This window comes from Chlamydotis macqueenii, chromosome 1 (genome assembly GCF_036417535.1).
Source record: "Chlamydotis macqueenii isolate bChlMac1 chromosome 1, bChlMac1.mat, whole genome shotgun sequence".
In the NCBI taxonomy this organism is placed as follows: domain Eukaryota; kingdom Metazoa; phylum Chordata; class Aves; order Otidiformes; family Otididae; genus Chlamydotis; species Chlamydotis macqueenii.
In genome coordinates, this window is record NC_141556.1 from 137,543,723 (window position 1) to 137,567,839 (window position 24,117).

The following is a 24,117-nucleotide window of genomic DNA, read 5'->3' on the forward strand; positions in this document are numbered from 1 at the left end:
AGACTCAGTAGACCAAAAGTAGAAATACTCTTGAGTTAGGATTGTAATCAGGAACCCTATGAAGTGTTTAGAAATTTCTGAATTTTGTTTCTATGTACAAGGACTTTTTCTGTCTTCAAATCTATAAATCTACATGGAATTTAAATACAAACTCTCTAAACCATTGTAAAACAGTAGTAATTATAATCAAGGATTTGAGAAATATAATGTGCTAAAACTCCTGCTAATGAAGTATTACAAAATGCATTTAAAAAACCTTCATGTCTAAATGTTAACACTCACACTTTATTCAAGTGCAGATGGCAAGTTATTTTAAAAACAGTAGGGAGCTTCTAAAGAAAACAGTGTAAAAACAACTGTAAAAATGACGTGAAAAATAAAAAACAATCTTGAAGTATGAATGTTCTTCTGTTTTAACTACCATGAAAAATTAACATCAAGAAGTAATGATGGAGAATGTACAGCAATAAGTATAGAAAACACAAGCCTACTTTCCAAACTGGGTTTGTGTATCAGATTAATTTTCTTTAATGCTCAGCATAACTAGGGCCCAATGGGAACTGAGAAGAAAAAAATGACAAAAGAAAAACAGAATAAAATAAAAAATCCTTGTGAAAATGCTGAAGAATGTCACCTACAAGCAGGAATCAAACAAGAAGTTGTAACCAGACACAAACAGGCACTACATAAAAGTTTAAAGTTTCACAGCTAAAACTGCATGGGTGCCAGCCTTTCTCCCCTTGTGCTGAATGAGACCTAAAAATATTAAGGTGTTTTAAACAGGAACTGAAAATCATTGGTCTTATTACCTCTCTACACAAGCAAGAGAACAGCTGTAGGGAAGATCAGATTACAGAAAGAGTTTAACTAATAAAACCAGTAATACCTTAAAGTCCAACAGGAAAACATTCTGCACTCTCCCTCTAGGAAAAGGCTTTTTAACAGTCTGAAGCAGTATTTTTCAATTTCTTCTCCCTTTACTATTTCCCTTCAAGTATGTTAATTTTTATGGTTTCTTTTTGCTTACAAAGCTTTAGGATTTTACCAGCAGACACTGAAAAGAAATGCAGAGCAAGAAATACAATCTTTTGAGTGCCTTTAAAGCTAGTTTCTTACCTTTCAGTTACATGCACATATCACATATTGTTTCTGAAATCCACTCATCCATATGTCAAACTTCCCATGCTCCCCCTTCAAGCACTGAAAGGCCAGGCAACACTAAAGAAGTATAATACAATCATCCTGCCATTTGTGGTTTTATAAAAAAAAAAAACAAACTCAACGTCAGTGACCTACATTATTATTGTCTCGCTGTCGGAGCTTAATGAATGTAACTTAAACAGAGGCTCACCTTGCATGATAGCGCGAGTGCCAGGAAACGCAGGCATTGGATGAGGAAAGGTGTGACGTGGCTGTCTCAGGTTGACTTTCTGTAAATTTGGTTGCATGCCAGGAGTGAGGCCTGCAGGCTAGGTCATTTTTTCTGAAAATGAGAGAAAGAGCGTACTAGTTTAATGCAAACAGTTCAGTAAGGCGACATGCTGAAAAAAGAAAAAAAAACCAACAACCAAAAAAACCCCCCAAAAAACCCCAACCCAAACCCAAATCTACCAGGTGAGTAGTCAAATGCCACACAGATAGGATATAGGCATCATAACTTTAAATGACAGCAAATACAACAACTTCCTACACGCATGCCAGTTTTGAAAAGACATCAGCATTCCTCTAAAATGCTTGAGATGCAGTGAAACACCAATACCCTCCAAGGTCCGTGTTTGGGTGTTTTGTGGTTTTTTTTTGTCTTGTTTTTAATTTTTTTTTTTAATTTTCTTTATTTTGAGGGTGAGGCAGTTTTTATGAGAGGTGGAGACAGGCAAACAAATTTTAAAGTACCTGACACGTACCCAGTGCTTAACAGTTAAAGCGAATACTGAGACTTACGACCCTTTTACGACATGTCAACAGTACAGTAGGGCTTTGGCAAGGTTTTACTCTAGGTATGTGCTTATGGGAGGAGGTGGGAAGAAAAGAGTTAATGACAGGAAGGAATAAAGCCATGTATATTGTTTCTTACAAGTTAGTAAGAGTGATATAACTAATAATTTTAAATCCAGCCAAGTTCTGCTTCATCTCTTGAAATGTCTGGCACTTCAGGTATGCAAGGTTTTTTTATTTGGTTTGGGTTTTTTCTATTTTTTTAAAAAATAGACCTCAAAAATAATTCATAAATTCAAAGTCCCCAAATATCTCCCTGCATATCACCTCCAAATGTACGTGCTCACGTAACTGAAGAGATCCCTTTTAAGAAGTATGACAATAAGTTGTTAAGAGCTTCGTACCTTGCAAAATTTCTGCAAAACTGCTCTACATCCCTCTGCCCCTTCCTTGTGTTCAGGAATTAGTAACAACAGCTTGCACTTCCTTTCAAGGACTTGCTGTTTGTAACGCCTCTCAGCACTCACGAAATAAGTGCATTCTTTTTCCCCAATGTTAAACAAGCCTTCTGGATGGAATTCAGCTACTTCTGTTTCAGTGAACAGATGCCAAGCACGGGCCATTTGTCTAGACCCTCTCAGTTGCCCAGGAACGAAGCAGGAACTTCTTGAAGGTAATTCATCCTGCCTTTCTCTTTGGCTCATCCTGAGGGAAGCGCCATTTAAAATTCAGACGAGGGATAAGGCGAGACGAATCCCATCCTTTCAAGCCACAGTCTGAAAGAAAGGCTTAAAAGACCTTAGCTCTTGAGGGTTTTTTTTTTAAATGCACTTATGTATTTATGAAGTTTATTACTGCAAGGTTAAGTAATTTGTCTAATTTACAAAGCAATTTGCTAAGCTGAGAAAGTGTTTTCTATTTTCAACTTGAACTCTAAAGGGCTTTCTACATTTTTTCACTCGTTCCCCCTTTTTATAAATTAGGGCTATCAAGACCGTCACTGGGTTTAGATAACAAAACAAAAGTTCATTTTAAGCCAAGTATCTCCAAAACAGGTCAAATCTGAGTACATGGCTTTCTGCAGTACATTAAGGAAGATCTGCTGAATTCCATGGTGAATTGCCTTTCCAAACTCTGCATGCAGGACTACAAAAGGAGAATAATAATTCTACAGGGAAGCTGTAATTTTGCTAAGAAGTGTAGTATCATTACTGTCACTAAAAAAAGAAGTAATTGTTTCCATAAACAGAAGCCTACTCTTCCCAGCATGACGAAAGAGAAAACAGTTAAGCAGAGCATCACTATGTTGTTCTTTCTTGGTAGAATATGAAATTCAGAGCATCAGTAGAGGAGCCCAAATACTCTCAGCACAAACAAGCGCAAAAGATTCTGCTCAGCCATGTGATGCTGGGCTCCAGATGGTTCCTGTGTACTCCAAGGGCCCCAAGCCTGTCTTCAGGTATGGAAAAAAAAAATCATTCCACTGTTCAGCTGCACAGAACATAGAGGGTTGTTTTTTTTTTCTCCACAGCTCACCTCTAATGGTACTGATACCAGCTCCACAAACCACAAATACCTATTTAGGCAAATTCAACAGACCTCCTAGGTATCAATTGAGCAAAAAGGTTTATCTAGTACGAGACAATTACTTTTCTATGATGCACCACTAGAAAACTAGCACCATACAAGCAATGTTTGGAGCTTGACAAAAGGAAGGTTGGGAAAGAGGATTTCTGTGGCGGTTTGCTATGGGTTTGGAAATGGTAGAGGAATTCAACCACTGGGAAGGAACAGATGGGATGCACTTGTAAAGTCAGTACTGTACCTCATGGAACTTCTCAAGATCTTCATAAGATAGTTTCTCGCCACATGAACATCATTTTCAGATGGCATTTTCTGTGCTACAATATCCATCACCACTTTCATCTTCCTGAGCAGCCAAGCAAGGGGAGGAACAGACTGAACTGAGTTGTGATGTAAGGCAAGTCAAGGGGACAAGAACTTACAAGCAGATTAATTTATTTTTTTTAATTTGTGGATACACATATATTTTCTTTTTTTTTTTTTTTTTTAGACACAGTAGTCTGAACAGCCTAAAAATACTGGTGGGATACCTGGAGGGTGTAATCACATAGACACCTGCTTTTGTTGAAGTCCACAACATGATGAAATACTAATTCACTGGGCATAGTCAACAGTGCTTTCTGCTGGATTCTCACCATTTAATTGCATTTACTACTTCCTGCATTTCAAGAAACAAATTTTTCTAACAATAAGTGGAGCACAGCATGACTACAGATTCCAAAACTCAGCACAAATGGGTAGAAGGACTGGAAATAAAAGATTAAATGACTCAAACCAGGAATATTTTGCAAGCAACCAAAGATGCTGGAAGCAGAGCATTTATATTCTAATGTAATACCTCCGTACTAATTCTGAGTGACAGAATGAGATCATCTGAACCTACAACCCAGAAAACCTCTAGCATTAATGGAAACATTAATAAGAGCATTTCACCGAGAGTGTCTTTTTACCAGTACTTTTACAGAAGATGCTGGAAGGAAAATGCTGGTAAGCTTTGAAGATACAATACAAAGGGAAAAAAAAAAAAAACAACAAACCACCAAACAATTTCTATTGACTATAAGCAATCCATTAGATAGTGGTCTCAATGACATGTGTGTGCAAACACTTTAGCAATAAAACAACCTTCCCAATCCAGATTTTCAGAATAAATCTGTCCTTTCGTAGTTACTCTTGGACGTCATTAAGAAAGACATTCTGAATTTTACAGGCTACAGAGGTTAGAGATACTGGCTTAGATTGTTGCAGCAATATTGAGGAGGTTGGCTGGATATGGGGGGGGGGGGGAGGAGAGAAAATGTACTTCCATGACCAAGAGAGAAAAATAATTAAATAATTAAGCAGATTTATCTGTAAATAACAACAAAAGTCAGAAAAATATCTTAAAAATGAAAACTAGACAGGGAATTGAATAAAGTAACTGAACTACCTCAGCATAGAACAGAAATATCAAACGGTATGAGCCATTTCCTCTGTTTTCAGACACATTCTGAATTCCTGTAGGCACCGTTCACATAAAAGGCCAGTAGATACAACAGCAAAGGGATGTACTGCTCCCACCCCCCAAATTTCTGTTCTATTCCCATGTACCAAAGAGCACCCTTGTTGTAACCCTACCATGCAGGCTTTCACATTTGGAGTCCCAAAGCAAAAGGAGGGCAGGCATCTCCAGGGTCCCACACCCAGGTGGAAAGCAGTCGCTAGCCTGCATTTGGCTGTGGAGGTTTTGTTCTCACCTTCCATTGAATCGCAGAGGACAGAAGGCCTGACTGACCACGAGCTCCCATGCACAGGGCTGCAGATCTGTCACTGCAAGGAGCGGCAGCCGCACAGGACAGAGGCCGTACGGCATTTCGGAAAGGGAAAATTGGCTTTTCATCCCTGCTTGGCGTTCGTCTCTTTGCTAGCCCCTTCTCTTTGGCTCAAAGGAGAGGTTTTAATAGCAGCACTGCTGACATACCCACACAAAGAGACTCTGACACATCTCAAGAACAAGGCACTGAACAGTTCCCACAGAGATTTTTCAGGTAAAACCTTGGAAATGTGAAAATGGACGAAGGTTCATACTGATGGGGCATTTCTTCCAGGATCGCCCTGCCACTTCCCTTTTTCGAGGCTATCTTCTGCTATTTCATGTCCTTACGCTGCTTGAAATTTACTGACCTGCATGACTGCCTTTCAGATTAAATCTAAATAATTCATCAAAGTGGCTGAGTCATGGGTGGGGGGGGGGTAAGGGGAACCCCATTCCGATTCACAAAAATCCCGCCCACCGCCGTGTTCCACCTCCGCTCATAAAGGCAGCATAAACCTCCCGAGGGGTGGGTTCAGCCTCCACGCTAAGGCATCACCCACACCCCCCCCCCCCGCCGGAAACCCCGGGCCCGCACCTCTCTCCGCCGCCGCCCCCCCCGCCCCCCGCCGGCTGCAGCCGAAGCCGCCGCGCCCGCGGGCTGCCGAATTCACAGCAGCGCCTGGAAGGAGGGACCGTCACTCATCGCCGGGGTTCCCCCTACGGCACATCGCACCAGAACTGGGCATTCGATGCCAGTCCTGGTGAACACCATGCTTCTTACCGTTCATCTGCACCAAGAAACAAAAGCTGGGTTTAGATAAGAATTCCCAGTTTTCCCTCATTTAAAAGGAAGGGCGAGTCAGTCAGAACTGAGCTGCATCCACAAAGAACTGTTACACGCTGACAGCACTCATTCTCCCAGTCAAAACCCTTCCAGTGATTATTTATATTAAAGATTCTTTTTTTAAAAAAAGTACATACCCGGTTTTCAGTCACTTCAGTTTCTACAGCACATTTTTGTTTGCAGAGCTACAGAGCGCCGTTTCACACCACAGTCCACAGGTTTCAAGGCACAAATTCGCCACAAGCGCCAGAATTTGGGAACCAGAATTTAACTACAGAGTTAAATTGCATAGCAGCTATTAAAATAAAATTCTTCTCCCTCCATTCACCAAGATGCAACTTAAGACTTTTCAGCAGTGTTGTAGCAAAGCCCTGCCTCTCTCCGGCGCTTAGTTTTTAAAACAGCCCAAGTTCACATTTTGACAGTTGCAGTCGGAGGTTCAAACTGCTTATGGTTATGTTAAACCTTACCTATAACCAGGAATTTGTCCTGATTCCAGTGTAAGGTAAACGGCTACAAGACTGCCCTGCCCGCACGCCAAAGCTGCAACGCCAAGAAAACGCCGAGGGGCTGCAGCGCTGAGATAAAATGGAAACCTACACGTGCTTAAAGGTCAAACGCACAATTCATTGGCATTCTCAAACAAGCAGCAGGCCAGGTCACTGCACGTGCTGAACGTACGTCTCACAAGGTGCCCTCAGATTGTTTTAAAGCCAAATAAACCAAATCATGCCACAGTTGTTTGTCCTACAGAAAAAAAACCCTCTCATATGTTGTTAAGACGGCCAGTTACAAGCAGTGTTAGCCCACGCCAGCCATGTAAGTTACCTACGAGAAGTTCAGTCCTTGGGACCTCCTCAACAAGCGACTCATCCATCGTTTTTTATTCCATGTAGAGAAAATATCAGGAATTTGTACTGACAGCACAGTGCCCTTGCTGCTCCCCTTATAAATCCCTAACGACTTCACAGTTCCCAGCTTTCTCACCTCACCTTCTTTAAAATAACACTAGGCCAGACATACCAACACTTCATTAACAAATTTTTTATAAATCTGTATGTGCTGGGGGGGAAGTCCTTCCAATCCATGTGTGTCTGCATTTTTTGCACTTCACTAATCTTGTGCTCAATGGATTAAAATACACTGTAAGACTAACATAGTATTTAAATGAGTATGCAAAAAGACACACAAATAAATTACAAAATAACTTATTCAATTTATGAAAAAACATTGTTCATATACTTTTAGTCTTCTGAATCCTTGGGGAAAAAAAAAAAAAAAGGAGGCTGAAAATCACCATGAAGATGTAGTTAAGTCACAGGGGCCTCAAATAACAACAACACTGTCACCAGTTTTCCTTCCAGAAATAGTTCAATATATTTTTCCCTGCAGATTGTGAAGATCTCACCGAACTGCCTAACCTGGGAGCTCATGATTAGAACAGATTAATTTTTTCCTAAAAAGAAAAAAAAAGAAAAAAACCCTATCTGAACAAATCAAATACTTTTTGGAATAAGCACTTCTTTGGTCAAAATGTCTTATTTCTTTCTTCTTACTCTCCCTTCAAATAGACAAACAACATTCCTTTCTACAGAGTACTGAAGGAGTCATTGCCCGACACAGACATTAGGTGTTTTCCCTCTCAGGCAACTACATTCGTAGAATTCAAATTACTTCATGTCACGTGAGTCACCACCAGCAGATCTATCTGCCAGGGTAACACAGGAATGAAGTATTTAAAATTCGGCAAAAGGCTGAAGTCCAGCAGCAAAACTATATAAGGAATGTGAACATCATGTGGTGTCATACTCAATAATTCAACACATCCACAAGTTATCCTAATCTAGGCTCAATCAGTTGCTATCAATTCCATAAATAAGCTTTAGGTTCAGTGCAACACAATCCCCTTCTCCTTTCCCCTTGCCATTTTCAGTGTTCTCCTGCCTCCCAACATACCTGTCTGTATCTTTGTAACAGAAAACCAAGCAATGAGTAAAAGTGATTTTAAGAAGAGGACAAAACATCCAAAACCTGAGGTTGAACGCTTTTCCTGAACACAGTTAGCCTCCCGCTTTATTTCTTCCTCATTTCTTTGAAAATGGAGAAAGGAAGAGGGGGTTGGTATGTACATGCGAAAGAATATGAGAAGGAAGAAGAACACAGAAAGCCCCTTGAAAATTTTCATGCAACAATCCCATATCAAAGGATCCTCCCCCAAATTAAAAAACTGCCACAATATATTTTGAAGTAAACCTTCACATTCATAACCAATGCAGATGATTAAAAAAAGTTGTATATACACAGACATATATACCCATATGTATACGTATAGATACAGACATATGACATGTACATATACACATCTATACATATATGCAAAGGTAGTTTTTAGGCTTTTCAAAATTCAAAAAATGTCCACAACTCCTCTCTTCAGGTTGATGGTTTTGCACTTCAACCACCAGTTTCTGGTCTTCCCAGTACACAAAGCGCTGCTAAAACCTGACCCACAATCCGCTTTTGAATTCTTCTCCCTGCTTCTTTCTAGAGCATCACAGCTTGAACTGCTTTGATCCCTTTTTTGTAAGGTGGTCCTACTGCCTCTCACTCAGATTCAGCCTTGGATGCCCCAACTTCCCGCTGTCTGGAGCCTAGAGAGCAGCAATTTAAATATTTTTTCTAAAGTACACTCTATGCCAGCATTCACACTGCCTATCCAGGAGAGCCTTGAATGGACTTTCAAAGAGGGACAGTAAATTTAGGCTCTGTTGGGTGAGCCACACAGTGTCTGCATAAACCCTGCTCAAGAGCCAACAAAACAGTGGGCCTTCCCAGCTGGGGCTGAAACATCAGGACTTGAAATTTTAAGTTAACTGTGTGGAGACATCACAGCCTCACTTTTATAGAGATTAAATTTAAAATCTTCAGCTGAAGATTAAATGGAAATGCTCTCACATCATAATCGATCAAATGCTGCTTATGTGAGATTTGAAAAACTAGCATGCCGGCTCAATAGCCTAGGAAAGTGAATTTAAAGGTGAAGCTCTTAATATCCGAAATCATCAACAGCAACATTACTGTTAGTTTGCCAGCTGTGCACTGTTTTCCAAAATAAACACAGGTGGGCTAACATAGAAATTCAAATTACTACTGGCAACACTCAAGCCATATCACAGTTTTTGTTTCAAGACTGCTTCCCTCCATTAACAGCAGCACACAGCCCATCTGTTTGTCAGAACCACCTCTCCTTGCATATTGGCATCTGTTCTTTGGGGGAAATCCCCCATGACATACTTCACTGGAATGGGATGAACCAATGATAAAAACTAATCAGCTCGGTATATGAAAAAACTCTTCTCTGACCTCAGACAGCTGAGCCCCGCTGCCTACACCCCCTTGTCCAGTGACAGCTGGATTAGCCACACGCGAAAAAACCCAGACGTCTAAGACTGCGCATGTAACGTGCACAGACACACAAACCGCAGAAGATGAAGAGTTGAGAGAGAGAACAGTTGGCAGTTTCAAGCAGCATTGAAACCCATGTACAAAAATTAAAGAATAACATTTTCATGCAAAAAAAAATCATTAGCAGCCTTGTCATCCTAAGACAAATCTATGACTGGCCTAGCATACTCAACTCTTTTCAAAGTTTAAATGATTTTGATGAGCAGAAAAAACTAAGTGAAAGTTGGGCTCCTGATTAACTTTGTGAATCCCTCTAGCTTATCAATGAGTAAACTATTTCCTTTCTAGTTAGAATGTATTGAAAACACATTATAGTTGAAGAAAACAGTGTCTTGATTAAGGAAAGCTGTTAGCAACTGAATAACCATGAAGCAATGAACACGCCTAACCTAACAGCAGTCCACCTAATTCCTAATCCCTAGCAATTACAGAAGCTCCTTGCAACGAGTTTTTGTATACTCACCTTCTGTGCTGGCAGTTCTTTGCTCAGCTCAACCATCTCCCTAGACGGAGTCACCAGTGCGATTCCCCCCTGGAGTGCCGTCACTGCCTCCGTCTTTGCATCCTTTCCTCTCTCCAGCCCTCGTCCCATGCGTGTTTGGGGTTGGCTATTCCCACCTTCCTCTCTCCAAGCTCACACTCCCTTTGCGGGCCGGTTCCTACACAGTCTTTTCCCACCTGTGTCTTTATGCTGGCAGCTAGATAGGCTTTTTTGTAGATCTATTGTAGAGTTAGAAGGAAAGTTGCAATGATAGAATATGGTGCTGTAGTCTCTCAATAATCAAGTTAAAACATGAAGGAAAACACCGAATATATATTAAATCCAGTGTGTCAGTCTAGTTAATGATAATAGACTTAAGAGCTCTATCAATGGCTGGAAATAATTATTTAATGGTTTAGATAAACTATGAGCTAAGAAAAATCAACATAGTATGCCTAAAATAATATAACCCCACACTGCGTGTGGATGTGTGTATTGACTGACCTTCAACATGAATGAAGAAAACATAGAAAGACAAAGATCTGCCCTTTTTTCCATCAGAAATCCACAGGACATTTCAGAAGTACATAGACAAGATCACCAAATGAAATATTCTTCTCAAAAAAAAAAAAATAAAAAAAATCTCCAATTCTCTCAGCTACCTCTGCTCCAAGTCCACCCAATACTAATTTACTCTTGACATACCTTACTGGCAATTGAGCTCCTCCAGCCTGTAGACCTCAAAAGCAGTATTTTAAGCTCTATAAAAATTTTATTCTCAACACTTCAGGATTCACAATACCATAACTGTAAATTTCCATGCATAAAAATTAAAGCCAGTACTTGCCCTTCATTAAGGTGGGAATTATTGATTCAACTTCTGAGATGCAGAAGCTATGTTAACACATAAATGATGCAGCACTATCAACCCCTAATAACAAATGACTTTATTCCTAATCTAAACTGGTGCAAACTGGTCACAGACATCTTCTCTTTTCTTCAATGAATGATTATTCTCCCTGCTCATCCACTCTGAAGCTGCAATATTGAAATCACCACCATGCTGAAAAGGAGGGATGGGCATCTTGATGTTACAAGACCAACAGTACCGTACCAGGGACAACTCAGTTTCCTGCTTCTTGAACTTCTGCATCAGTATTCTAACTCAACTCTCCAACTATTCCTACATCAGAGCAATAGTCAAGTTCTGGCTTTCCCACAGCTATTTTGAAAGATTTTCACTCCCCCCACCTCAAATACAGCAGCAGAAATTACTTGGGCTCAGCAAAACCTAAGAAAAGGAATGCTGAAAATAATACCAGCCAACAGGACCAGTAAGGGAATTAATACAAAATTACAAATTTGTGGCCCAATTTAGACTTCCCTACCCAAAAGCCTTTTCTAAATCTCTGTTGAAACTGTGCTGGTAGCAGTGGCATAAAAACACAGAAGATATTGCAGCCTCGATGATACATCACGTGGTAAAACTGTTCACAAAAAGGAATGGCTAAAGCAGATGCACTGCAAGAATGGTATTTAAGGAAATAAATATATAGAACAATACTGCAGGTCTCCATTGCCAACGATATCATCGATTTGCCAGAAAAAAAAACCACATTAGAATAAGAAGTAGAACAAACTTAACAGGCCCATATGAAGTTTTTTTGCTCATCTATTTAGGAGTTTGCATTTGTTAAGTACTCAAATATCGCTTCTCAGGCTACTCTCACAACACTTGGGATTATCAAGTAATCTTCCAAATAAATACTGGTAACGTCACACAGCATCCAGGACTCATTTAGTCCAGTTTAGCCATAACTAAGTAAAAAGATGAGTGCAATACTGTAGAAAAAATTACAGTATTTTCCATATTAATAAAAAAAATGAATAAGATTTTTTTTCAGAAACTTTCCCTCAAGGCATCTTGGTCTCAGAAGGACAACAGAGATTTGAAAGGAAAAACTGCTGTATAAAAAAAATAAAGAGGGGGAAAAAGAAAACTAAAAGAAAACTCTCTTCTGGAGGAGCCCCTTCTGGACTACACATACAAATGTGTGTAAAAATTTATAGTGCTTCCACTGAATGTGACATTTGTAGATAGCTGTGCAACTGTAAATCACTCTGTGATATATGGCACTGTTTTTTAAAAAGGATTTTTATTGTCATAATAACTGTTTTCAGATTAAAACAGACATTGGAGTTTTGGCACGTTACAGGGCTCATAATTTGGGCATGAAATCTCAGCTGCCTTAATGTGTTGGAAGCCCGAGGCGTAAGGTGGTTATAGTTGCACAATCATCTTCTGAGGTAACCTCTCTCCCTCTTTACCTCCCAGGGGCAGCTCAAGTTTCAGGTGGAGAATCTAATTGTTCAATTCCAAATGACAACCCCTTCTTAATCTCTAACTGATGACTGCAGCTGTAACAGCATTACAACAAGAAGCAGTACAATTTGAAACACACACCCATCTACAATTTCTGCATTGGCAAAGGCAGATATTTTCCTGCAACTGCTTGGAGCATGAGCTCCTCTCCTTCTGTGCCTATATTAATTCAGGATCAAGCTCTCCAACATTTTGTGTAGAGACTTCACTGAAGTAGAGGAAATCTGCATGGGCAGGTATGACCTTGTCACTGCTGTCACTGCTGTCAACAAGAGCTCCTACCAGCCTGCGGGGCTGCAGATCTGTGCCTTACCCTGAGAAAGGCAAGGCCACCACCCTCCATCCCTACAGTGGAGATGGGGGCTGCAGAGAACCAAGTGAAAAAAGCTGGCCCCTCTGCTGGGGCTGGCTCTATGTCCCCATTCATCTCCTGCCGTTTTATTCTGTCAGAAATGGAGCTGGACCCCAACTTCAACCCTCCCTGCTACAAGACAGTGCTGATCCTTATCAGACAGTGGTTAAGCAAGAGTAAGATCCAGCTGAAGGCCAGAGAAGCACGAATGGATAGGATAACCTTTCTTCCCCTGCATGGTCTCTCTTATGGATGAGTATCTGCATCATCCAAAGACAGCGACACTCTTCTTCCTATTGGAAAAGGACTAGCAGCTATGTCTGGAGAAGATGGGTCCCTCCCTGCACACAGTACTGTACCTACAGGATGTACAGGCTTGTCCCTGTCTCCTCCTCTGCCCAAACCTTCCTTCCTCCATCACACACACAGAAACAGAGGGGTATGTCTGACAGCTGAAAAGAGAGGGCTTAAATTTTTTCACTCCTCTCAATAACATGAGACCCCTCCAGAAATGCAGACACAAACTGAGAGGAAATGCAATAAACGCAAGGATATTAAATTGGCAACAGCTCTGCCAAAGATTCACCCACAATAGCGACCTCATCCCCTGCCCCCGAGAAACAGTGGTGCATACAGACAAATCTCCGTCCCTTGTGCCACCCCTGCAGCTCAGCCCCTCAGGCAGCAGCTCCCAGAGCTGCCAGCCTGAACCACTGGTCCAGGCAAAGAACCCACTCCAGTCCAGCCACTGCATGAACACACTCAAGTCTCCAGTAAATTTATGCTGATCAAAAAATAAAACCCTACTTAACCTATTAACCACAACAATGCTGTTTCCCTTGATTTGGACACCCTGGGAACACTTATTTTGAGCAGATGCACAGCAGTCTTAAAACAGTTAACATCACTTAGAGCTGGAAGTTGAAAAGTGACCGGACAACTCTGATATCTGGGATTCTCAGAGCAGAGCTGATTTTATTTAGTGGATAATGTCCTTGCAGGCTTTGAGGCTTATTTTGCAGAAACTGAATGTGCCAAGATACGCACTCAATTTAACATCATTAGACTTGAAAGCTGGGTTCAGTCACTTCACAGCAAAATAAAAGCTATTTTCTGAGCAAGATTGAAAACAGAATCACTTCACAGGAATAACAACACAAATCTTCAATAGATTATTCCTCTTCCAGCCCACCTCATACCACCCCTTCAGATCTCAATCTTTAGTCAGCTTAATTATCACCAAGAATAAGTTTTACAACAGAGTCAATCTGGAAAAATAAAACTAAAAAACCCGCAAGTTAAAACATATGCTTGGATACAAAGAAGTCAAATCCAAAACTACCTCAATGATTTTCCAAGGCCAGATCAGTTACAATGGATGAGGAAATACAGGGGAAAAAAGCTAAAGTTAATATTCATAAAGAGTTACTCCTGCTACTAAAGTTTGTGTGTTTAAAAGCCACAGGGGCTATCAGCATCCCTCTGAAGTGACTGAGTTTAATAACTGAATTAATCAGTGCACTCTTCCCGTAAAAACCAAGGTATGGATCCTGACTCAAGGTATCTACAGACAATCTCACAACAAATAGCAATGCTATATTCACATGCAGGTTGTGCCTACATCACTATTTTTAAACTCAGAGCAGTGAATGTGGCTCTATCCAACAGTGAATACTCAACTGTTTGCACTACATGCACTAGATCTAGTCTTCTTCAGCTGGAAAGCAACACTGAGTTGTAACACTGGCATTTGGGTGGTATAGAGCTCCCTCAGGGAAGTTTAAACAGCCTCAAAGAACAGAAAAGACGTCTTTCGTATATAAAAAAAGATCATGGAAAAAAGATACACTGAATACTATGTATGAGCTCCAAGTAATTAATGGAAGTCTAATATTTTACAGCTTTCCTCAAAGTTCAGTGAGGTCACCAGAAACATGTGATGTATTTTATGTGCCAATGCTCTGCTAGATATTATTATGCTTTAATGTAAACCAACAGTACCTGAAGAAGTTGATCATAACTTTTCTGGGATCCTGCCTCCCAAATACAATGGGCAGTTCCTATCCGAGCAGGTCACGCTGGAGGGAAGCTCCATTAGCCTCACTCACTAGATTAAGGATTTCTCTAATGGAACTGGCTGCTCTGTCTGGTCAGTGCTAAGCAGATAGAGACAGAAACACATCCTGAGCCCATGCTGCTCTGACACCCCACCTTCACAGCATATGTTCTCTAAGAGCAGGAAGCAGCAACTGCCTGGCAGTGAGAAAAAAAAAAATCCTGCTCTGCCAAATCTATCATTTAACACTCTCTCCTGCCCTTCCCAAAACTGTGTAAGACAAGTGGCTTTTTTTTTTTCCATTACTCATATTACTCATATTCCTTTCCTTCCCATGGAGAAATCCCATGATTCCTTCTTTAGATTTACAAGGAGGAACAAACAATTTTGGTCTCACACATTTATCAGCATACTTGTTTCCTCTCGCACTGTTCCATAAAAATCCCCTTACATCCTGGTGCAATCTCTGTGCATCTTGGCAAACTACTCACAGCCTGGGAAACTTTTTCCATTGAATTTTTTTTTCACAACAATAAAAGCTCAAGACTGAAAAACTCTTAGGCCTTGACACTTTAAGTTTCACTAACAGACTGACTCTGCTATGCCATTTGTCCTGATAATACATACTGAGACGAAGAAGACAGCCCAAGAAAACGACTTGCAGACCTCTTAGAAAGTAGCAACTGCAAACCACTCCAGTGCTCGGCATCACTGGGAGAGGAGCGGTTTTGCTCTGCAACACAAAGCATGCTGAAGCCAAGTCTGCGTGAGAAACGGGAGGCAAATTGCCAAGCGAACTACAAAATACTCTTCTCAAAGTCACCTCCCCTCTTCCACACCTGCCAACTCCACTTCAACAATCCTATTAAGAAATTTTAATCAGATGCATTTGAGACAACCCTGCATGGCATTCCCCCCGCCCCTTCCACGGACAAGTTAATAAGATACAAAAAAGCCAAGAGAAAGGCACCACGAGCACTTCCTTATCCCAAGGATGGGTTGTAGGGGTGAAGAGCTGCTGGAGCTGACCAGGTGCCAGTGCCCTGCCTCCTGGCCAACCTGGCAGGAGCTTCCCTGCTCCGGCACAGCCCTAGGTACCTACCCAGGCACTGCGTCGGGCAGCGCGTCCTCCCCAGACCCCTTCCTCAGGGACCAGGCATGGCTCCCGGCTGGCAGGCAAGCTTCCACATCAGGGAGCAGGACCAGGCCAAGAGAGAAGCAATGGGGCGCCAGCTGTGGGCTGGGGCCGCAGGTGTGGGGCGCGAGTGGCACCCGCCTGGGCTCCGTCCGTGGCGAAAGTGAGCAATGCTGGCGGAGCAGAGTATGGGACCCCGCAGCCCTCCACGACTGACTGTCCTCCTCCCTCCCTAATCCGTGCCGCTGTGCCAGCTTAGGGGATATAATTAGACTCACAAAGGAGCCTTGTTACCACTCCCTGCTAAGAGGCCGTAGCAGTTTTGATTAGTCATACCAGCGACTCCACCGACCACCGCCTGCGGAGCTCGATGGGGAAAAGCTGAGCAAAGCCCCCAAAAAAATGAAACCAGAGGACGACTCTTGGAGGAGAAGCAGGGGGGACTTTTATTTTTAATTTCAAATGGTGTTTGACATGGCACATGGGAAATACACTGAGTTTATGCTGCTGAAACTGTTTTTTTTTCAGTTGTTCCATCCTTTCCTTTTGCAATCTTCTCAGCAAATACGTGGGTGAATAGACCAGTCTGTGGCACTACACTGCAAAGAAGTTAATGTCATCTATAAGATGACAAGGGGCAAAGCTAAAAGAAAATCTCCAGAACAACCTGGGCCTCTTAAGATGCGATGGGCATTTGAGATTTACAGATGTTTTTCCTATAGATTAAAACCAACCAGTCAGTATTCTCAGGGAGCAGCACTTCCCTCAAAGCAGAGGCAGCCTGTTATATCCCCAGAAACAGACAACCTCAGCACTCAAAAGGGCACTGGAAATCATCGCCTCTGGAGAAAAGTGGCAGGTACGGCCTTCCACCCCTCAGGGTGACTGATGTTACAAATTCTGGGGAATTCCTTCAAAGGACAATTTATTTTAATCACCTTTTGAAAGAATAAGCTTTATTCCATAGTCATACCATTAATCCCCTGCTGCTGGCCAGATTTGCACATGTAAGCTTGCTGCGGTTGCTGACCGTCATCATACCTGAGGAGGTAAAGGATACAGTAACAGCCTGCACAGAGTTTATCTGGGGAAAAATGAAAAAGATTATTTCTGTTGTATCCTTAAGGATCAGCCTGGGAGAATGAGAAGGAGAAACTTTCTTCTTATATACTGGCCTATGTGCCAAGATCAGGTTTTCCTTAGGTTCACTGACCCATCACGCTAAACACACAGCTACTACACGTTTTTATTGGTTCTGTGCTGTAACACAGCAGACTGATTGCCACGAGAAGCTGACTGCACCACAGCATCCTTACCAACTGACTGACCCACATCTTGCGCACGAAAAATGAATGGCTTTTCACAGGTTAAAGGACGATGTGCTTATAGTCACAAAAGAAATGCTGGAAGTACCACGGATTTACAGAAATCCTCAAACTTCATGAAGGAGGAGTAGGTTGGCAAAAGGGTAAGAAGTGGTCTTATTTTATGCAGGCATATTTGGATTTTAATAAGAAGTCTAGTTAAGACTGGATATGGTAGAATTACACAATTACAAAGTCATCCAATAGCTCTGCTGTGCGAACTTGCTGGAAGTTAGATGGCGTGTGGCTAAAACTTTTCCAGCCAGACTGCAATAGTCTATCAAAAAATGACTGCACTTTAAATAAAGGTGAAAGTTCTGATTTCCCACAGATGTTAAAGCTAATATAATGAGGGGGTTTTGGAAGTAGTCTGAATAAAGGTAGGCTAGCATAATCCTTTGCTTATCAACATTAATATACATGCACATGTGTACACATGCACAGAGTCCAGAGAAAGACAGACTTTTGCTTGATGGGTGGCTTTGCTAACATTTTTTTTTCTCTGAAAGAATCAAAAAATCATGCAGTTATGGGGTGAATGAGGATGCAAAGTCCAGCTGACAATACTATTCTACACTTGATGACTTTTTGGCAAAACAGAGAAGTAAAATCAAGTGGAAAAAAGAACTTTTTTTCCTGAATTTCCAGCAGCAAGTCCATCTTCACTCTACATAACAGAAGAATAAATTGCACAGAGTGAGTACTATTGAATCCACTGTCTGAAAAATTATTAGAATTACATTGGTACGGTGGTAAAAAAAAAAAAAAAAAAAAAGAAAACCAGGCTAAAAAACAAGTATCTCCTTAATTTTAAAGAAAAGGAGAACTTGAATATCAAAATATAGTTGGCTAATAGTATTTTTAATTTGTCTTTAAAAAGCTTTTTTCCAGTTTCAGTCTGCAATCAGATACTGAAGAGCTGACCTGTAGACTGCAGCCAGAACAGTAAACAGACAAAACAAGCTCATCTTACCTTCACTACAAGGACTGTTGGGCATACCACTACATTTGCTGGAAAACAGCTGTAAATAAACAGTCACATAATTGCTATGAAAGCATTTATAACAGACTACTTGAAATTTTAAAAATATCCCTGAGAGGACTAGGATTATTACTGAGCTTATTTTATGCACAGGATCCAAAGATCAGAGAAGGTGGGTGACCAGACAAATGCCACGCACAAAGATCCAGCCTATGGAAGAACAGATTTTTCAGTCAAGTGTTTTGAGGGTGAAGACCTCTCTCACTCAAGGCCTTATCTCAAGTGTAAACTTGCCTCTCTCCAAGAGAGTATAACTAAGTAAACAACCTGGGATCATTAATCTAGTTGCTGTTGGATTACAGTGTAGAAGGAAAAGGAGCACACAGCCAACTTCACACACTTGGTATTAACGGAGACGTGCTTATACAGCCATGACACTGAATTTGTAATCACAATACCAAACAACTCTTAATTAATAACTGCTCTTTTCTTAAAAGAGGAAACTGTAGGTGCCTAGTTCAAAGGAAACCCCTGCACATCACAATCTGAGCTTCCAGAAGGCTTGACCTCCTTACTGAAAAATAAAACAGCAGCTAAGAGCTTTGTAATTCAAAACCAGAAGGGTTAAGAATTACGCCTCCCACCTTCTCTTCTCCCATCCCTGGAATCAGAAACAGCGATTCAGGGTGAAAAGCGTTCACCTGGAACACACATACCAGTTTCACTGGGAAAGGTTTCCCAGATCCTTTTTAAATTTCTTTAGTAACCAAAGGTGCAGGCAGTAACCCACTCATCACTGACAGCAGTTATTACAGGGAAAATAACTTCTGCAATCAAGTCTGTTGCCAAACGTGCCTGTCCCAGTCTCTCCTCCATTTGAATCCGGCTGCCAATGCGGACTTCAGTCCCCTCCAAGCCTCTCACCTGTCCTTTCTCAGGCATGCGACTTTTTGCCAAAACCACAAAGATGAAAAACAGTTAAAAACCTGAACACTCAATATGCGTGCCCCCTTAGAGATCTTCTGGGAAGTACATTTGGGATGCTTTTGTCTAGACTGACCTTCCTGCATCATTAAAATGTATATCACCACATTTAATTTAGGAATGCTTATCCAAAAGAGACTGTGTGTGTTTAAGGCAGAAATCTCTAAATCCTATATATATTTTTGAAATGCCTTTTAAGTCATTTAATGAAAATAATAGCCACAAGAGAGCGCTACCAGCACAGGATTCAACCATGGAGAAAACTACAGACTGAGCTATTTAGCATTAAAAAACACCCACCAACCCCCCCCCCCCAACAAAACGCATTTGTGTTGTGTTATTTCCATATTTAAAAGAAGTCCTCAGATATTTAATTGCTATAGCTGTGATCTTCAGAAGTCAGGAGAGATTTTGTCTATGTCCATTTTTTAACGTGGACTTTGACACACTTTCATTGTTCTTTTTGTTTTCTAAGGGAGATTACTCAGCAGTTTTTGGATTTTAGACACCTTTAAAACGACTCGCTCCACTGACACACCTGAAATTAACACACTGCTTTCTGATAGTGCCATTGTTTTTGAACATTTGTAACTCACTAAAACTCCATGCATGAGCAAAATCAACAAAACTATGTTTCTGGCTTTGCTATTTGTTTTTGGTCTCTATGTACTGAGTATCTGAATACCTTGTACTCCCTTCATAGTTACCTTTCCAAGAAAAGTGCTGACAAATTACAACAACAACAACAACATCAACTTGTTTTTTTCTGGAAGCAGCAAATGGAACTGCAGCATTTTTCTCCATGCAAAACAGCAGGAGTTCCTGTTTTTGCATTTTCAGCTTCTAGTATCTTATCATAAAAGGAAATTACTCCCCAAAAGTATCCCTAAAAAAGAACTGATCTAGAATTTGAAAACAAAGCAAAACAAAACTGAAACCATATGCTTAACTTATGGACTTTCTAAAGATAGAAAAGTAGTAATAAAAGCAACATATTAAAATTCAGATGTCTTAGAATGGTAAACTGAACCAGTATTTTGACAGACAAGGTACTGACAAGACATCTGTGCTATGGGTGTCTGTCCAAATACCTAAAATTTCAGCAAAGAAGCATATGCTACCTTAAGTGCCTACTCTCACCTGCCAAAATTCACGCAAAGATTTACACAATTGCCTTTTGCCTTCCTCTCAACCATAGTAAGACCTATAGAGTCTAGCCTAGAGCACTGCTCTTGGCTTTATTCTCCCATGCACTGTGTAATCAGTTGGTCTGCCCTCCCATTTGCCAGTCATCCTGGGTCTTAAAACGAAGCAAACAGCAGCCTGGCACTACAGTCAACAGTGTCTCTTTTAAAAAGAGCCATGCTGGAAGGATCAGGAGGAGCTGGACCTTGCCTCTGGACAGCAGAGCAGCTCCTCTCCTATCTCACAACCTAGTAAGTTCCATTTTACATAAACAGAAACTAAAGAGACCTGCAAAATCCTTCGCTTAGGTCTGCGAAAACAAACAAATGCAGCTAAATGATCAAGTTTAAACGCTCTTAAAGAGTTCAGTCATTAACTTGGGCAAATCAGGATCTCACCATCACAGTTTGCTCCAGTTTTCCTTGTACCTCAGCCCAACTGTACAGGCTTGAGCAGGATGGAACAGCAATTTCTTTTATAAATAAGATATGCACTGTCGACAAGGAGGTATTAAGTTGTATCAAGTATTAAATGATCAAACTTCCTGCCTGCTAAATCACAATAGACTACCATTATAAAACTTTCATATTCTGGAATTGTTTTTCTTACTCTGCCTTGGGGAACTAGACAGACACATCTGGATGTCCAAGATAAAAGCGTTGATCTTGGGATTTATCATACATTTTGTAAGCTACATAACTACTTTTTCCTCATGCTTATTTTGTGCATATGCCTTTTGATGACTAGATAACATTAAACTCCTGATATCATTCTCTTACCTCAGTTTTTGCCATGATTTATCAGAATTCCTCTGAAGGATAATAAAACATTTTTTAAAAATGAGTATTTATCATCTGGAAGCATCTAAAATGCTTCTCATATTGAAGAATAATCTCCAAATACTAGTTCTAGCAGGGTTTACTTTCAAACATTTTGGAAATTACCATGCTACCTAAGCAAGGTGCTAAAGAAATTAACCTTTAACATAAACACATAAAAGGCTTCATTCACCAGTAAGGCTGAAGAAAAACGCATCCTCTGACAGGGCAAATGCTAACAGCAGGAGTTAAAACTCATGGGAATTTTAGGCTGTCTGACCATGGCTGAGGCAAAGGATCAGGAGCGAGGAACACGACACTGAGCAGCCTTTGGACACGCTCCCCACCACCACCTTTGCCCAGGATGGAGTTAGCAAGCACAGCAGCATGCAGCTGCCTACACTGGCCCAACATGCTGCCTTCAGCAAGAAGGAACTTGCCAAATCCTCGGAGCGTGCGGCCGTGGAAACCCTGCTTTGCTTGTGGCCAGAAACAACAACTGTGTTTTGCCTCCCAGCCGCTTACTGCAGTGGGCTTACCGTTCGATAGCTGTCCCAAACGAAATGAGTTTCCTCAGAAACCACATTTCAAATACCAGTGTTTCTACACAGGTGTGGTGCATTCCCACACTGATTTCAGCTGTGATTTACCTAACCATGTCCAAGGTGACCCAAAAACAGGAGTGAGGAAAGAATTCCTCCAGTCCTAGGGCATTTCAGGACATGGCCCAGCCTTAGTTCATCTCATTCCTGGTTAAAACACTATAGGCACATGACGCAAATTATTGAGCCTTCACAAAGAACAATATCACGAGCTGAGATGCTTCAAGTTTGGGGAAAGCTATTTCACTCTAACGTGCCCTATGCTAGATCAGATTTTGAAGACATTACCATCCCCCAGAGTGCTTTCTTCTCTGTCAGATGCGACCCCTTAGTTTGGCTGCCCACCTGCCAGCAAGGCTGATCTGTGAGGCAGGCCAAAGAACTGACTCCAACTTCAATTGTAACCCAGCAGAAGTTTCCCCAAACTCCAGCTTTTGTCACACTGTCCTTTTGCTGCACTCAGCATGAAGCTGGATTAAAAGCGTAAGGGCCATAAAACTCTGCAGTGTGGTAGCTCTGTCTCTGTTCCAGACTTTGTTTTGCCAGGTGATCCAGTATTATGCAGATTCAGCAGCAATGACCATAAAATAATGGGTTTCTTGTGTAAGAGATAAGATGTAAATTTGTTCAGTTATTCAGTAACTAAAGCTGCAACACACTTACATTCCTTCCCTTCTTTTAAGTGGTCATATTTCTGGTGTTAAGGGTTGGATTCAGAAATTATTTAAAAACCTTTTTATCATCTTTTCAAGTTGGAAGGTGTTACATGCAGTTACTTGATCAAGTAGATCATAAAATCTCTACACTCAACACGGTAGGCTATTTGACACTGAAACATTCAAGAAGCATCCAAGTTCTCAATCTCATCAGTCATTTAATCTTCAGGAGGTGAAATCTGTAACCCAAATGTACCACAAAGAGAACTGCAACACACTGAAACAAGAGTATCACTGCTCTCCTTAAGTTCTACATGCGCATGTCAAAGTTCTTCGGTAGTGTTTAAGAAACCCAACGCTCTTAAGTGCTTAAGAGCAATCCTAAACAATTCAATATTTCAACATATACAGAAGCATTCCTTCCAAATGCAAACAAGATTCCTGACATAAAACCATTATTTATTTGGTCTTTAATGGATGAGTTATAATTCTGTTTCAGTCAGGATTTTGCAGAGATCTACAGTATTATTAAACACCAAAAAAAATCCTCTGTGTGTGTATGTGAAAGTACCATGTGAAATGAGTAAGTCTTCAGAATTTTAGGAGGCTCACCTGTTTCCCCCCTCTCACTCAAGGGGCTACATATTACAGTTTCTACCACCTACACGAAAATTCACCAGTAGAAAGCAGTTTTAAGAATAAATCCGATGTACCACTTGATAAAAAGCTACGGCTAAATCCTGTAAGCACTTGTATACTTTTTCATCTTCAGTCATGTGAGTGCTCTCACTAATTGGATGAGACTACTCATGCTCAAAATTAACCATTTCGACATGTGCTTGCAGGACTAAAGAAAAAATAAACCTGGAAACCAGTCATGACTCACAGGTTGTTACCTTCTGATGTATATTCCATTCCACAAAAAAAAAAGCAATATTGCCCAGTTTCAGTAATTACATAATAAAACTGAACAGCATTGCCACAAGCTGTTACAATATCTTTTGAATAAGCATATTCAAATTATAGAGGATTCCCTTTACACAAAGAAATGTCTGTGCCCTTCCTAGTACTCCAAACATCACCCTAATGGAGTTGACTCGGTAAAACATGTTGACATCTGTTGGATTTTTGACTGTTATTCAAGCTTTACAGGCTGGATTTTTTTTAGATTTGTAAAGAAATAAATCGTGAAAGTTGCCACAACACAAAACATGTCAATCACGACATATGTATTGAGAGAGTCCTGACAGTTGTACAAGATAAACATCCAAAAGCGTGACACAATTTGCTCTTTGAAACTAGGAACCATACAGCATCAACTGGAGGAACTGAAGCTTATGTTCACCTCAGGCGTCCATTGGTGTGTCACTAACAGCATGAATCAAATCACATTAACGTAACTAAGAAACAGGTCAGGTGGGCAGAAAATTAAGAAATAAAAGTGCTTTTTAGATATACACCCCACTAAAAAGACAGCTTGCATGGTAAATGTTCAAACA

The 24,117-nt window shown here is 40.8% G+C and overlaps 1 protein-coding gene across 1 annotated transcript in view; it reads right to left on the bottom strand.

Annotated features, from left to right (window-relative positions):
- SHROOM2 (shroom family member 2) overlaps positions 1 to 24,117 on the bottom strand; it is a 127,082-nt gene that overhangs the window by 44,391 nt on the left and 58,574 nt on the right. Inside the window, exon 3 of the mRNA XM_086768172.1 lies at positions 1,352 to 1,483. Coding sequence (XP_086624298.1) covers positions 1,352 to 1,483 — 132 coding nt within the window. The remainder of the gene's footprint in view (positions 1 to 1,351; positions 1,484 to 24,117) is intronic.